Source organism: Ranitomeya imitator, chromosome 5 (genome assembly GCF_032444005.1).
Source record: "Ranitomeya imitator isolate aRanImi1 chromosome 5, aRanImi1.pri, whole genome shotgun sequence".
NCBI classification, from domain to species: domain Eukaryota; kingdom Metazoa; phylum Chordata; class Amphibia; order Anura; family Dendrobatidae; genus Ranitomeya; species Ranitomeya imitator.
Window position 1 is genome coordinate 97,386,307 of NC_091286.1, and position 16,854 is coordinate 97,403,160.

The 16,854-nt window shown below is 48.6% G+C and overlaps 1 protein-coding gene across 1 annotated transcript in view; it reads right to left on the reverse strand.

The window, feature by feature from the left end:
* Positions 1-10,361: 10,361 nt before the first annotated feature.
* DTD1 (D-aminoacyl-tRNA deacylase 1) overlaps positions 10,362-16,854 on the reverse strand; it is a 238,208-nt gene continuing 231,715 nt past the window's right edge. The window contains exons 5-6 of the mRNA XM_069768941.1: positions 13,752-13,927; positions 10,362-11,288 (exon numbers count right to left, since the gene is read on the reverse strand). Of these exons, the coding sequence (XP_069625042.1) occupies positions 13,772-13,927 (156 nt within the window). The 3' untranslated portion in view covers positions 10,362-11,288; positions 13,752-13,771. The remainder of the gene's footprint in view (positions 11,289-13,751; positions 13,928-16,854) is intronic.

Sequence of the window (16,854 nt, forward strand, 5' to 3'; positions counted from 1 at the left end):
AACACCAGCCAATGTGTTAGTGGGGTTCAGCACCGCCAGCTGTTCCCCTGCTGTGTAGTCGGCAACGTGTCCAGCACAAGCCACGCTGGCACAACAGAACAAAAGCTGCCACCAGTGCAGGCTGCGGCCTACACTTTGCTCCTCTCCTCCTCCTCCTGCTGACCCTGGGCTCTAACACCGCTAGTTTTTGCCCGGACATGCAATGTGCACAGAGAAAAACACCAGTCAATGTGTCAGTGGGGTTCAGCAACGCCAGCTGTTCCCCTGCTGTGTAGCTTGCAACGTGACCTGCAAACGCCACGCAGGCACATGAACTGAAATTGAAGGGAGCCTGCCCCCCACCCACAGGTGTTTCTATGTATAACAGCCACCTTGTACAGCAGTACTGCTGCATTTGTACAAGGTGGCTGACTTTTTCTCCTTGCACACGTGGAACTCAACAAGTACAAAATGTGTCTCATTACAGACCATTACAATGTCCCTGAGGTGTGACTTTCCTTTTTAATGACACGCAGCACCCCCATTGTTAGCGCTGCCCGTCTCCTGACATCATTGGTTGGCTGGCTGTGCCTGTGCGTCCCCCCTGTCCGACACAACGCCCCCCGTTGTCTCATATATTTTGACTGCGAGGGTGTGATTGATGGGCACGAGCAGTGCATATGTTCCCCTGTTTTCACTCCCCTCCTTCCGCCTTCTTCTGACTGTGCGGCCTCATGGCCGCGGCATGCGATAAGGGATCAGCTGAGGCCGCCCAGTCTGAAGCAGGTGTAAGGACATGTGTGAGCGGCGAACATATTTACTGCACAAGGCCACGAATCCCAGCACCGCAGTGTGACTTTAGGAAAAGCCACTATGGGTCTGGGATTTATGGCCATCGTTAACCGCACCGGCCAACATGAAATGAGGTCATGAGACGGCCTGCACTAACAGGGTATTGCCAAGGGATAACACAATAGCGCAGACTCCTGTACAGCAAATAACAACGCTCAGGAATCTGCGCCCAGTACCTAGGTGCAAATTTTGACACCTGTGCTGCGTCTCGTTAAAAAGACAAGTCACGCCTCCACAACTGTTTGACAGTATAATGGGCTAAATAGTGTACGTGTTTAATTCAGCGTGTGCAAGGAGCAAAATTAAATAGAGCAACCTTTGACTTGTGCATCATTAATGCTGTTCAAGGTGTGGCTCTTGTACCTTGCAACACCTGAGGGGGGGGGTTAAAGGTAACCTTTGAAATTGGTTCAACTAGGCTTCGGCCTACACTCTGCTCCTCTACTCCTCCTGCTGACCCTGGGCTCAAACACCGCTAGTTTTTGCCCGGAAATGCTAGCTGCACAGAGAAAAACACCAGCCAATGTGTTAGTGGGGTTCAGCACCGCCAGCTGTTCCCCCGCTGTGTAGCCGGCATCGTGTCCAGCACAAGCCACGCTGGCACAACCGACCAAAAGCTGCCACCAGTGCAGGCTTCGGCCTACACTTTGCTCCTCTCCTCCTCCTCCTGCTGACCCTGGGCTCTAACACCGCTAGTTTTTGCCCGGACATGCAATCTGCACAGAGAAAAACACCAGTCAATGTGTCAGTGGGGTTCAGCAACGCCAGCTGTTCCCCTGCTGTGTAGCTTGCAACGTGACCTGCAAACGCCACGCAGGCACATGAACTGAAATTGAAGGGAGCCTGCCCCCCACCCACAGGTGTTTCTATGTATAACAGCCACCTTGTACAGCAGTACTGCTGCATTTGTACGAGGTGGCTGACTTTTTCTCCTTGCCCACGTGGAACTCAACACGTACAAAATGTGTCTCATTAGAGACCATTACAATGTCCCTGAGGTGTGACTTTCCTTTGTAATGACACGCAGCACCACCCTTGTTAGCGCTGCCCGTCTTTTGACATCATTGGTTAGCTGGCTGCGCCTGTGCATCTCCCCTGCTCGAAACAACGGCCCTCGGTGTCTTATTTTTTTGGACAGCGAGGGTGTGATTGATGGGCATGTGCAGTGCATATGTTTGCCTGTGTTCACTCATCTCCTTCCGCCTTCTTCAGACTGGGTGTCCTCATGGCCTCGGCAGGCGATAAGGGATCAGATGAGGCCGTCCAGTCTGAAGCAGGTGTAAGGACATGTGTGAGCGGCAAACATATTTACTGCACCAGGGCACGAATCCCAGCACCGCAGTGTGATTTTTTAAAAACACACTGTGGGTCTGGGATTCATGTCCATCGCTAACCGCAACGGCCAACATGAAATGAGGTCATAAGACAGGAAGCGCTCACAGCGCATGGCCAAAGGATCACAAGAGCGCAGACTCCTGTACAGCAACTAACAACGCTCAGGAAGCTGCGCCCATGCAAAAAGGTGTTGTTTTCGACACCTGTGCTGCTTTTCTTTAAAAAGACAAGTCACGCCTCCACTACTGTTAAACAGTATAATGGGCTAAATAGTCTACGTGTTGCATTCAGCTTGTGCAAGTAGACAAATTAATAGAGCAACCTTTTACTTGTGCAGCATTAATGCTGCAGAAGGAGTGGCTCTTGTTCTTTGTAACACCTGAGGGGGGGTTAAAGGTAACCTTTGAAATTGGTTCAACTAGGCTTCGGCCTACACTCTGCTCCTCTCCTCCTCCTGCTGACCCTGGGCTCTAACAACGCTAGTTTTTGCCCGGAAATGCTAGCTGCACAGAGAAAAACACCAGCCAATGTGTTAGTGGGGTTCAGCAACGCCAGCTGTTCCCCCGCTGTGTAGCCGGCATCGTGTCCAGCACAAGCCACGCTGGCACAACCGACCAAAAGCTGCCACCAGTGCAGGCTTCGGCCTACACTTTGCTCCTCTCCTCCTCCTCCTGCTGACCCTGGGCTCAAACACCGCTAGTTTTTGCCCGGAAATGCTAGCTGCACAGAGAAAAACACCAGCCAATGTGTTAGTGGGGTTCAGCACCGCCAGCTGTTCCCCTGCTGTGCAGCTTGCAACGTGACCTGCAAACGCCACGCAGGCACATGAACTGAAATTGAAGGGAGCCTGGCCCCCACCCCCAGGTGTTTCTATGTATAACAGCCACCTTGTACAGCAGTACTGCTGCATTTGTACAAGGTGGCTGATGTTTTCTCCTTGCCCACGTGGAACTCAACACGTACAAAATGTGTCTCTTTGAGACCATTCCACTGTCCCTGAGGTGTGACTTTCCTTTCTAATGATACGCAGCACCCCCCTTGGTAGCGCTTCCCGTCTTCTGACATCATTGGTTGGCTACTTGCGCCTGTTCGTCCGCCCTGCCTGAATAAAATGCTCCTCGTTGTCTTAATTATTTTGACTGCGAGGGTGTGATTGATGGGCACGAGCAGTGCATATCTTCGCCTGTCTTAACTCATCTCCTTCAGCCTTCTTCAGACTGTGCAGCCTCATGGCCGCGGCATGCGAGAAGGGATCAGCAGAGGCCGCCCAGTCTGAAGCAGGTGTAAGGACGTGTGTGAGCGGCCAAAATATTTACTGCTCAAGGCCACGAATCCCAGCACCGCAGTGTGGCTTTATGAAAAGACACTGTGGGTCTGGGATTTATGGCCATCGTTAACCGCACCGGCCAACATGAAATGATGTCATAAGATGGGCAGCGCTAACAGGGCATTGCCAAGGGATAACACAAGAGCGCAGACTCCTGTACAGCAAATAACAACGCTCAGGAAGCTGCTCCAAGCACCAAGGCGTTATTTTGGACACCTGTGCTGCGTCTCATCAAAAAACCAAGTCACGCATCCACTACAGTTTGACTGTAGAATGGGGTAAATTGTGTATGTCTTTCATTCAGCGTGTGCAAGTAGACAAATTAATAGAGCAACCTTTCACTTGTGCAGCATTAATACTGCACAAGGTGTGTCTCTTGTACTTTGTAACACCTGAGGGGGGGGTTAAAGGTTTCCTTTGAAATTGGTTCAACTAAGCTTCGGCCTACACTCTGCTCCTCTCCTCCTCCTCCTGCTTCAACACGGGCTCTAACATCGCTAGTTTTTGCCCGCAAGTGCTAGCTGCACAGAGAAAAACACACGCCATTGTGTTAGTGGGGTTCAGCAACGCCAGCTGTTCCCCCAGTGTGTAGCCGGCAAAGTGTCCTGCAAACGCAACGCAGACACAAAGCTGCCTCCAGTGCAGGCTTCGGCCTACACTCATCTCCCCCTGCTTACCCTTTGCTCCAACACCGCTAGTTGGGGCTCTAGGAAGACAATCTTTAATAGGCAAGGCAACGCATCCGGGTTCCAGCACCGCCAGCTGGTTCTCGGCAGTGTTCTTGTCACAGGTACTCCCTCGTGCCAAGCCTGGTTTCAGCACCGTCAGCTGTTTCCGGGTTGTGTCAAGCTCACTGAGACACCTATGCTTGCCTCGTCGTGGTGCGGTCGGGTTAGCCAACTCCAGGGTGCCTCCAGTTTAGGAGCTTCCTATGTGGGCTGCGTGAACTGGTAGTCAAGGCTGGTTCTGTAGTGCCAGTAGGCCCAGCTCCCCCTGTAGGACTGTTGGGGTTCGGTAACTGCGGCTGCCTCGCGGCCTAGCTGTTCTCTCCTCTCCTGTGGACCTTCGGGTCCACCACCTGGTTCCAGCACCGTCAGCTGGTTCCGGGCCGAGCCTTTGGCTTAGGTGCCTCCTCCTGGGTATCCGAGTTCCGCCAACGCCAGGCGGTCCTTGGTAGTGCTTTTAAGCGCGGGCACCTACAGCTTAGTAACCGGGTTCCAGCACCGTCAGCTGGTCCTCGGTCGTGCCATTGGCTCTTGCACACTGGGGCAACGCATCCGGGTTCCAGCACCGCCAGCTGGTTCTCGGCAGTGTTTTTGTCACAGGTACTCCCTCGTGCCAAGCCTGGTTTCAGCACCGTCAGCTGTTTCCGGGTTGTGTCAAGCTCACTGAGACACCTATGCTTGCCTCGTCGTGGTGCGGTCGGGTTAGCCAACTCCAGGGTGCCTCCAGTTTAGGAGCTTCCTATGTGGGCTGCGTGAACTGGTAGTCAAGGCTGGTTCTGTAGTGCCAGTAGGCCCAGCTCCCCCTGTAGGACTGTTGGGGTTCGGTAACTGCGGCTGCCTCGCGGCCTAGCTGTTCTCTCCTCTCCTGTGGGCCTTGGGGTCCACCACCTGGTTCCAGCACCGTCAGCTGGTTCCGGGCCGAGCCTTTGGCTTAGGTGCCTCCTCCTGGGTATCCGAGTTCCGCCAACGCCAGGCGGTCCTTGGTAGTGCTTTTAAGCGCGGGCACCTACAGCTTAGTAACCGGGTTCCAGCACCGTCAGCTGGTCCTCGGTCGTGCCATTGGCTCTTGCACACTGGGGCAACGCATCCGGGTTCCAGCACCGCCAGCTGGTTCTCGGCAGTGTTTTTGTCACAGGTACTCCCTCGTGCCAAGCCTGGTTTCAGCACCGTCAGCTGTTTCCGGGTTGTGTCAAGCTCACTGAGACACCTATGCTTGCCTCGTCGTGGTGCGGTCGGGTTAGCCAACTCCAGGGTGCCTCCAGTTTAGGAGCTTCCTATGTGGGCTGCGTGAACTGGTAGTCAAGGCTGGTTCTGTAGTGCCAGTAGGCCCAGCTCCCCCTGTAGGACTGTTGGGGTTCGGTAACTGCGGCTGCCTCGCGGCCTAGCTGTTCTCTCCTCTCCTGTGGGCCTTGGGGTCCACCACCTGGTTCCAGCACCGTCAGCTGGTTCCGGGCCGAGCCTTTGGCTTAGGTGCCTCCTCCTGGGTATCCGAGTTCCGCCAACGCCAGGCGGTCCTTGGTAGTGCTTTTAAGCGCGGGCACCTACAGCTTAGTAACCGGGTTCCAGCACCGTCAGCTGGTCCTCGGTCGTGCCATTGGCTCTTGCACACTGGGGCAACGCATCCGGGTTCCAGCACCGCCAGCTGGTTCTCGGCAGTGTTTTTGTCACAGGTACTCCCTCGTGCCAAGCCTGGTTTCAGCACCGTCAGCTGTTTCCGGGTTGTGTCAAGCTCACTGAGACACCTATGCTTGCCTCGTCGTGGTGCGGTCGGGTTAGCCAACTCCAGGGTGCCTCCAGTTTAGGAGCTTCCTATGTGGGCTGCGTGAACTGGTAGTCAAGGCTGGTTCTGTAGTGCCAGTAGGCCCAGCTCCCCCTGTAGGACTGTTGGGGTTCGGTAACTGCGGCTGCCTCGCGGCCTAGCTGTTCTCTCCTCTCCTGTGGGCCTTGGGGTCCACCACCTGGTTCCAGCACCGTCAGCTGGTTCCGGGCCGAGCCTTTGGCTTAGGTGCCTCCTCCTGGGTATCCGAGTTCCGCCAACGCCAGGCGGTCCTTGGTAGTGCTTTTAAGCGCGGGCACCTACAGCTTAGTAACCGGGTTCCAGCACCGTCAGCTGGTCCTCGGTCGTGCCATTGGCTCTTGCACACTGGGGCAACGCATCCGGGTTCCAGCACCGCCAGCTGGTTCTCGGCAGTGTTTTTGTCACAGGTACTCCCTCGTGCCAAGCCTGGTTTCAGCACCGTCAGCTGTTTCCGGGTTGTGTCAAGCTCACTGAGACACCTATGCTTGCCTCGTCGTGGTGCGGTCGGGTTAGCCAACTCCAGGGTGCCTCCAGTTTAGGAGCTTCCTATGTGGGCTGCGTGAACTGGTAGTCAAGGCTGGTTCTGTAGTGCCAGTAGGCCCAGCTCCCCCTGTAGGACTGTTGGGGTTCGGTAACTGCGGCTGCCTCGCGGCCTAGCTGTTCTCTCCTCTCCTGTGGGCCTTGGGGTCCACCACCTGGTTCCAGCACCGTCAGCTGGTTCCGGGCCGAGCCTTTGGCTTAGGTGCCTCCTCCTGGGTATCCGAGTTCCGCCAACGCCAGGCGGTCCTTGGTAGTGCTTTTAAGCGCGGGCACCTACAGCTTAGTAACCGGGTTCCAGCACCGTCAGCTGGTCCTCGGTCGTGCCATTGGCTCTTGCACACTGGGGCAACGCATCCGGGTTCCAGCACCGCCAGCTGGTTCTCGGCAGTGTTTTTGTCACAGGTACTCCCTCGTGCCAAGCCTGGTTTCAGCACCGTCAGCTGTTTCCGGGTTGTGTCAAGCTCACTGAGACACCTATGCTTGCCTCGTCGTGGTGCGGTCGGGTTAGCCAACTCCAGGGTGCCTCCAGTTTAGGAGCTTCCTATGTGGGCTGCGTGAACTGGTAGTCAAGGCTGGTTCTGTAGTGCCAGTAGGCCCAGCTCCCCCTGTAGGACTGTTGGGGTTCGGTAACTGCGGCTGCCTCGCGGCCTAGCTGTTCTCTCCTCTCCTGTGGACCTTCGGGTCCACCACCTGGTTCCAGCACCGTCAGCTGGTTCCGGGCCGAGCCTTTGGCTTAGGTGCCTCCTCCTGGGTATCCGAGTTCCGCCAACGCCAGGCGGTCCTTGGTAGTGCTTTTAAGCGCGGGCACCTACAGCTTAGTAACCGGGTTCCAGCACCGTCAGCTGGTCCTCGGTCGTGCCATTGGCTCTTGCACACTGGGGCAACGCATCCGGGTTCCAGCACCGCCAGCTGGTTCTCGGCAGTGTTTTTGTCACAGGTACTCCCTCGTGCCAAGCCTGGTTTCAGCACCGTCAGCTGTTTCCGGGTTGTGTCAAGCTCACTGAGACACCTATGCTTGCCTCGTCGTGGTGCGGTCGGGTTAGCCAACTCCAGGGTGCCTCCAGTTTAGGAGCTTCCTATGTGGGCTGCGTGAACTGGTAGTCAAGGCTGGTTCTGTAGTGCCAGTAGGCCCAGCTCCCCCTGTAGGACTGTTGGGGTTCGGTAACTGCGGCTGCCTCGCGGCCTAGCTGTTCTCTCCTCTCCTGTGGGCCTTGGGGTCCACCACCTGGTTCCAGCACCGTCAGCTGGTTCCGGGCCGAGCCTTTGGCTTAGGTGCCTCCTCCTGGGTATCCGAGTTCCGCCAACGCCAGGCGGTCCTTGGTAGTGCTTTTAAGCGCGGGCACCTACAGCTTAGTAACCGGGTTCCAGCACCGTCAGCTGGTCCTCGGTCGTGCCATTGGCTCTTGCACACTGGGGCAACGCATCCGGGTTCCAGCACCGCCAGCTGGTTCTCGGCAGTGTTTTTGTCACAGGTACTCCCTCGTGCCAAGCCTGGTTTCAGCACCGTCAGCTGTTTCCGGGTTGTGTCAAGCTCACTGAGACACCTATGCTTGCCTCGTCGTGGTGCGGTCGGGTTAGCCAACTCCAGGGTGCCTCCAGTTTAGGAGCTTCCTATGTGGGCTGCGTGAACTGGTAGTCAAGGCTGGTTCTGTAGTGCCAGTAGGCCCAGCTCCCCCTGTAGGACTGTTGGGGTTCGGTAACTGCGGCTGCCTCGCGGCCTAGCTGTTCTCTCCTCTCCTGTGGACCTTCGGGTCCACCACCTGGTTCCAGCACCGTCAGCTGGTTCTCGGCAGTGTCTTTTGCTCTTGTACCTTCTGCTCCCCATCCTGGTTCCAGTACCGTCAGCTGGTTCCGGGCAGAGCCTTTGGCTTAGGTGCCTCCTTCTGGGTATCCAAGTTCCACCAACGTCAGGTGGTCCTTGGTAGTGCTTTCAGGCACGGGTACCTCCTGCTTAGTAACCGGGTTCCAGTAACGTCAGCTGGTCCTCGGTAGTTCCATTGGCTCTTGGACCTTCGGCTACCCATCCGGGTTCCAGTACCGTCAGCTGGTTCTCGGCAGTGTCTTTTGCTCTTGTACCTTCTGCTCCCCATCCTGGTTCCAGTAACGTCAGCTGGTTCCGGGCAGAGCCTTTGGCTTAGGTGCCTCCTTCTGGGTATCCGAGTTCCGTCAACGTCAGGCGGTCCTTGGTAGTGCTTTTTAGCACGGGTACCTCCTGCTTAGTAACCGGGTTCCAGTAACGTCAGCTGGTCCTCGGTAGTTCCATAGGCTCTTGAACCTTCGGGTAGCCATCCGAGTTCCAGTTCCATCAGCTGGTTCTTGGCATTTTCTCAGCCTTCTTGTACCTTCTGCTACATTTCCAAGTTGAAGACCCTAACGTCGACGACCCGGAAGACCACCACGATGACGACGACACGGAAGACCACCCCGATGACGACGACGACGACGGCGGAGACGACGACGGCGGAGATGACGACACTGGAGACGACGACCCTGGAGACGACAACATGGAAGACCGAGAAGCAGAAGAACAAGAGGCTGCAGAACAAAGAGCAGAAGAACATTAAGCATAAGACTTAATATCAGAGCAAAAGATATTATCTAAATTATATGCAGAAGAAGACTAAGCAGTGTATGGGGGTGAGTCCGTTCCTCCTCGTGGTGCCCCTGGATAAAGCCTGATGCTGCAGGCCAAACTGAACGCGGACAAATGTAACTTTTGTGACTGGCAGAACGGAAGGTGTAATCTTCAAACTTTTATAGATAACAACTACGGGAATGCCTGTCACAAATGAGAATATGATGAAGAAGTAGAATAGGAAGAATAATAACAGTGGAATAAAAAGAATATGTAGAATAAGAAGAATAATAATAGTTGAATAAAATGAATATGAAGAATGTAATAAAAAAAAAAAAATAGGTAGAAGATGAAGAAGAAGATGAATAAGGTGAAGAAGTTGATGTCAAAGATGCTGATGATGATGAAGATGAAAGTGTGGGAAAAGAAAAAAAAAAAGAAAAAAAAGAAGGGGAAGGGCGTGGAATAGTGAAACATCAATATCTGACAAAATAAAAAAAAAATTTACATAGTCAATATCTTTGTCACTCCGAACGTCTTAAAAAAAAACAAAAAACATGCTATTCTATTTGATTGGGATAAACCTCTATGACTTTAATGTCTCCGCCACCTCCCCAAATACATCCGGCATTATTCTTAGTTGTTTTCCTTCATGTAGAATGAACCTACAAGGAAAGAAAGGGTTTATTTTAATTCCGATATTTTGGTCCCATTGACTTGCATTGGGATCGGGTATCGGTATCGGCGATATCCGATATTTTTTGAATATCGGCCGATCCAAACCGATACCGATACTTTCCGATATCGGAAGGTATCGCTCAACACTATTCCTTACACTGAAATGTCAGCATATCACTAGCTACAAGGAGAAACGTTACCTCTTAGATCCTATTTGTATTTTGGGTTGCATATGAATAAATTATCTAAACTGCTCTACATAGTGCCAAGTTCTTTAATCCATGCTGGGATATGGAGTGGACCCCTACTTGTGCATCCTGAATACCGTAGTGCCATATATGATCTTCTTTAGCAATATGACACACTCGTGTACTAATAACTGGACACAAAACCAGGGAACTCCACCAGGGAAATCTTCTGCGCTTCGTCAGTGGAAGAGAGAAGTGAGCGTATTTTACCCTTTTCTTATTACATTTGCTGTAATTTTTTTAAGGCTGGATAAAACCCCTTAAAGTTTGCTATATCAAGGTATGTGACAAATGAAGTGCCAAATTTAAAGTTTGCTACATTTATTTTACATGGTAGTCTATTGACTGCAATGGAAGCAGTGCTACACTTCCCCAGTAGAAAATGTGAAGACACTGGTACATTTCCGGGTCGATTATAGTTAAGTACTTAATAATTCCAGGAATCAACTGCTACAGCTATGGAGGGACAACAGTGATTGTCGACTATCACCAAGGTTTTCAGTAGTCATTCTCTCGATGTTGGAACATTCTGTCCTTAAGAGTTGTCTCATAAAAAGAGGATTGTTCTGATCAGACTGAAAAGCCTAAAGGGGTTGTCCGGGCAAAATAAAACTTTGGCCATGAGATGGGGTATATAAAAAAACAAAACTCTGTATTACTCACTTATAATACTGGCATCCACTAGGACCCAGCACAGGCTGGTCCATGTTCTGCATAGACACAGGAAGCAGTGATGTCACCGGTCCACCAGCCGCTGGACTACTGCAGCCAGTGATTGGCTGCATCGGTAAGGTGACTTGAGCGGTCATGTGATGTTTTATAATAATGTACTGCTCAAAGTCACCTGATTGCTGTAGTCAATCATATGCTGCAGCGGTTCAGTGGCTGGTGTAACTGCATTGGTTCAAGATCAAGACGGATGCCGGTAGGCAAGTCTATCTAAGTTATTTTTTGCTATTTTTTGTACATCTTTTGGCCAAGTTTTACTTTGCCTGGACAATCCCTTTAAACGCATCTATGAGTGGATCAAGGAAACTCCACTTCTCATTTTAGAGCATGACTAATTAAGCAGATAAACCTAAACCACAGCAATGGACAGAACACATTTCTAGAAGTACAACTCTACAAAAACAGCAAGCACAAACAACAGATATTGCATATACTGTGCTGTATTCCATAAGAACACCAATGCTCTGGTCCCTAAGGAAATTTTCTCCAGGTTGTTGGAATCCTGGAAGAGAAACACACATATTATATTGACAGGACAAAGAAGATTAGTCAAAACATTGTAAAAAGTAAGGAGACATATTCAGATTTGATGATAATTTATCAAAAGTCTGCCAATAAAAGGAAATAAAGCAGGTCTACTAAAGCTTTATTTTTATGCTTTTCAATATGGAATATATTGACTTGGTATGTTTCATTGGATGTTTACCTTATTTATTTGATTTTTTTATGGCTACTGTCACAAAAATTCATTTTGATACGGGTATTGAGATAGGAAGGTGGGTACAAATGCACTAAGCAGATTATCAAAGCGCATAGTTAGAAACAGAAAGCAAGATGACTAATATCTACAGAATAATCTCTGTAAAAGACCAGTACCCATCTGGATCACATTTCCCTTCTCTTTTGTATGTAAAGACTCTTTCAGTGAATGATATTCCCTGCCAATTCCCATTTGTTGAGATGGGTCCAGGAAGCAAAGACCAGAGGGAATCAGGTAAGCATCACAATGGGACCTGTGAGCAATTAGTAAGGGTGGGAATCACTTCTTTAAACTAGTTAGAGCCAATTGGAGATTTTTTTTTTTTTACTACACAATGTTTCACTCTAGGATTTCTCTGAAAATTAACAGCTAATAGAGATGAGCAGATTCCCGTGACTTTGGTCCAGCGTTCTGGCCAGTGGTACCCGGCAGCTAGACAGGAGTCCGGCAAATCTCTTAGCTCTCGGCGTCCCCGGTGCTACATTCGATTTGTTAGGGCCGGCGTGACATCACCTGCATGTCACATGATATCAGTCCTAGCTAATGAAAAGACGCGCTGGGGATGCTGGAAGGTAAGAGATTTGCAGACCGCCTGTCTAGCCGCCAGGTACCACTGACCTGGATGTTAGACTGAAGTCCTGCGAATCAATCTACTCATCTCTATTAATAAAGCAAGAAAAATGGGCTTGACTAGGACAAAATACATTTATTAAGATCTGCACTATATATTTTTTTAATTGCTATAAACATACACCAGCAATGAAGTGATAAGAATGAAGAAAAGAGCCCAACATGAGCGGTTATGTACCACATGATTGATTTTGTTAAGTTTGTCGAAATTTATACCATTTTCATTATTTCCTAAAAGGGATATTCTTAAGTCCAAGATCCTATCCCAATATGTAGTAGGTGTAATAATAATAATAATATTAGGAAATACCTTCAAATAGAAATGTAGTATAGTTCTTCTGCTTCACTATGTTACTCTATGTAGGCCATTACAGTAGCTTAGGTATCCATGATTACGACCAATAACAAAACAATAATAGTGATAAACAAACGTGCACTTATAAGGTGTTATCAGAGTATGCTCATGTGCTAGCCGAGTGTCTTTGGCGTGCTCATATAAGTCCACGGCCCTGCATGTCTCCCTGCTGTTTGACAGCAGCAACACATGCAGACATTGCCTAAAAACAGTAAATCAATGCATGTGTTGCGGCTGTTGAACAGCTGGGAGACATGCAGGCATGGGGACTCAAACATATTTTTCGAGAACACCGAAGACATTGTTAGCACACAAGCATGCTCAGATAACACGTTATCCAAGCACGTTGGCTTATCACTATTAACTAACTGTCACTATACTGCACATGGGGTAAGCAGCATAGCAAATCAGAAGAACTATACTACATTTCTAATTGGAAGTAATTGCTAGTATGGTTATTATTACTTAGACTATATATTGGAATAGGATCTTGGAGATGGGACTACCCCTTTAAAATCAAGTTTGCCACAACACTAATCTACCATGCCCGTGTTTTTCTTTTTAACTGACAAATGCCTTATCCCTCCTCATTCTCCTCATTTATTTCCATGGGTAGCAAGCCTTGGAACAAAAGCGTTACAACCTCCCATAAGTAAAATGTATTTGAAATGATACAGAAGATTGTCTTTCTTCTACTACTCACTTCCTGTGACCTCCATTTCTGACTTTTCTTATTCATTGTCTGACACAAAACATTTCTTGAACTGATATTTTTGTGTGCCCTCATTATTTTTTCAGGATTATTGCATTGTTATGGACCCCTTAAATATTATAGAACATCAAATGAACGATCGTTTGGCCAACAGCTATAACTCCCAACTCCCCCATATACAGCAATGCTCGGCTAAATCGAGTGTCCCGGTGTTCTTGGTGAGAGAGTCACTACTAGACTCGTGATGGCAGATTGGCCGCGCAAATTTACAAGGTTGACTTCTTCTCTTCCCTGACATTATTGGTCGGGGAGACATCAGGAGGCCCCCAACACATTAGAATGTTGTTCGATCGTGCTGAAATTGGTGAATTTGGACAACTTTAGTCTGTGTATGGGGCCTTAAAGGCTGTGTATGCAAATGATCTAACCATGCACCAAATCATTGGATTAATTATGAAATACGATGCAGTATACACTTAAGAGCTAGTAAAAATCTGAGGAGTTTTACCTGATGGTTCCCCATGAATCTTACGGCTCTCGTTCGGAGGACACATCACCCTCTGCTCCACTGCTTGCACTGGGATCATCCTTACTCCGGGGGACACTCTTTTCTCGGCTGGAATCTGAGGGTCCTTTAGCTCTTGACTTCTCTTTTCTTTGTTGTTGTTTTTCAAGCTTTGCAAGCTGTTTGGAAATGAAGAATACACCAAAGTGAAAACTTTTTACATAAAGAGGCCACAGGTTTGCACAACAAAAAAAGCCAGTGACTAGAAATGACAATTCGTAAAGTTTAACGGCTACCCTTACTAGTATATGCCAACTTTGTCATTTTGGGTGAAAACCCTCACTAAACAGAAATTATTTAATAATAATCTTTATTTTTATATAGCGCTAACATATTCCGCAGCGCTTTACAGTTTTGCACACATTATCATCACTGTCCCCGATTGGGCTCACAATCTAGAATTCCTATCAGTATGTCTTTGGAATGTGGGAGGAAACCGGAGTGCCCGGAGGAAACCCACGCAAACACGGAGAGAACATACAAACTCTTTGCAGATGTTGTCCTGGGTGGGATTAGAACCCAGGACCCCAGCGCTGCAAGGCTGTAGTGCTAACCACTGCGCCACCGTGCTGCCCGAAAAACGCAGCGTTTACACGCGTTTACATGCGTTTTTGCATGCGTTTGCGTTTTTTGTGCATTTTTGGGAAAAAAAAAAAAAAAAAAGGTTACAATAACCAACCAATGAGAATAGAGTGGGCTAGAGAGGGCGTACATGATTGGGACTCAATATATAGACCCTAGGGGTACATAAAGTTTCAGAGCTTGCTACTGTTTCCGGTGTCACGATGGATCTTTCAATAGCGAACTTTAATTTCCAACTGGAGTTCAGCTTCAAGATTTTCCTTGCCTGTGTTTTTGCTTGGGAGCAAGACCGAAACCGCCAAAGATGGAGAAGGAGACAGCGTCGGCGTTTTTGGAGGCACCCCATCATTGAAGTGCGTGAGACCCGCGGAGCATATCACACCCTGTATGCGGAGCTGAATGCCAACCCGGAGAAATTCCAGGATTACACCAGAATGTCGCAAGATTCTTTCCGTGAATTACTGTCTCGTGTCGAAGGTTCCATACGGCGACAGGACACACGGCTCCGTAGAGCAATTCCACCCGAGGAACGTCTGTTGGTGACATTACGGTACGTTCCAAAAATAAACCAATGATAGTCAAATTTTGGGGTTATGACATGTATTTTGGGTTGTTTTTTTAAAATTTTTCTTATTGAAAAACAACATAAAATAAGAGCCGTTTTATAATTTTTTTGGGGTTTCTTTTCCTTCTAGATTTCTGACCACAGGAGAGAGTTTATCTTCCCTGCACTTCCAATACCGCCTTGGAATCTCAACCCTGTCCGGAATTGTTGTGGACACCTGTCGTGCGTTATGGAATGTACTCCGTGAGGAGTTTATACCCGTACCCACCGTGGACATGTGGCGGGAAATATCCAAAACATTTTTGAACGTGTGTGATTTTCCAAACTGTTTAGGGGCGGTGGATGGGAAGCACATCCGCATTGTTAAACCTGCAAGAACCGGATCTGAGTTTTTTAATTATAAAAAATATTTTTCGATAGTGCTCATGGCAATAGCGGATGCGGAGTGTCGCTTCATCGCCGTGGACGTTGGAGCTTTTGGCCGTGGCAATGATTCCCAGACCTTCAAGAGCTCTGATATGGGCCGCCGTGTGTATGGCAACAATTTTAATTTCCCACCTCCACAGCCTCTCCCCAACACTCAAGGGTCACCGCTGCCATTTGTTATGGTTGGGGATGAGGCCTTCCAGATGTGTGAAAATCTCCTGAAGCCATATTCTAGTAGGGACTTGGACCATACTCGCAGAATATTCAACTACAGACTGACAAGGGCAAGAAGAACCGTAGAGTGCAGCTTTGGCATTCTGGTTGCAAAATGGCGCATTCTCGCAACAGCCATCAATCTAAAAGTGGAAACAGTGGACGAGGTGGTCAAAGCCTGTGTGGTTCTACACAATTATATAATGGCTAAGGAGCGACCCCACATTGAACTTGATGAACCAATTTCACACCCATTGCCCGATTTTCATCATCACCCGATGAGGTCAACTGCAGCCGTTGGTCTTATGCGTGACCAATTTGCGGCCTATTTTGTGTCCGATATTGGACGGGTTTCATGGCAGGACAATGTTGTTTAAATGTCCTGTTGTATGTTAATGTTTACCAATTATTAAATACTGATACCAATTTTTCAAATTAATAAACTTTTTTGTGTTCACCAGGTCTCCTGTCTTTTTCCTCTCTAAAGGTTGAACAAAGATGGGCAGTAGTAGTATATCATAATTTGTAATCCAAAACAAGGAGTGGGTGATAGTTGATGAGGTAATAATTTGATTTTTTTAATCATAATTGACCTCTGTTGCACTCCCTATTTTGGTTTACAAACAATGATATAAACACGCATACTTATAATGTAACCAGATTTAAATTTCTTTATTGGTAATCTTCTTGACGTCATTGCGTCACGACTGGCACGCTCTCTATTCCCGTCAAGTCAAGTGTAAGAAATAATGAATTCATGATGAACATAAACATGATCATGAATTCAAAATTTCTTACACCTGCCAAGGTGAGGATAGATAGTTAGCGTGTGCCAACCATTGTCCCATCAGTTTGACAAACATTGTCACATAATGTGCTATATAGAATATGGTGAATATACAAGTCAGTAATCAACTAAACAGGTCAGGTGTCTATTTTGATATCTGACCGGTTCAGTTGAGTTCTGAACTTGATTTACACCATTTTCTCTTTGTACAGTGACACTACACCAGTTAAAAATTAAAAATAAGAGTATGGAAATAACTACTATTTTTTTGGCCAACTCATATCTGTATACTAAAGAAACACATATAGATGTTGTCTGGTATTTTATACTACTGGAGATATGTGTAGGCCAAAAGAATAAAAGTGTGTAAACGCAGTTTATTGGTGTGTATTTAGAGCGGTGAAAGACACAATAAACCAAACATAATTGTTGAAAATAAACTTTTTTTTATTGGGGAAAAACACAAATTTTTT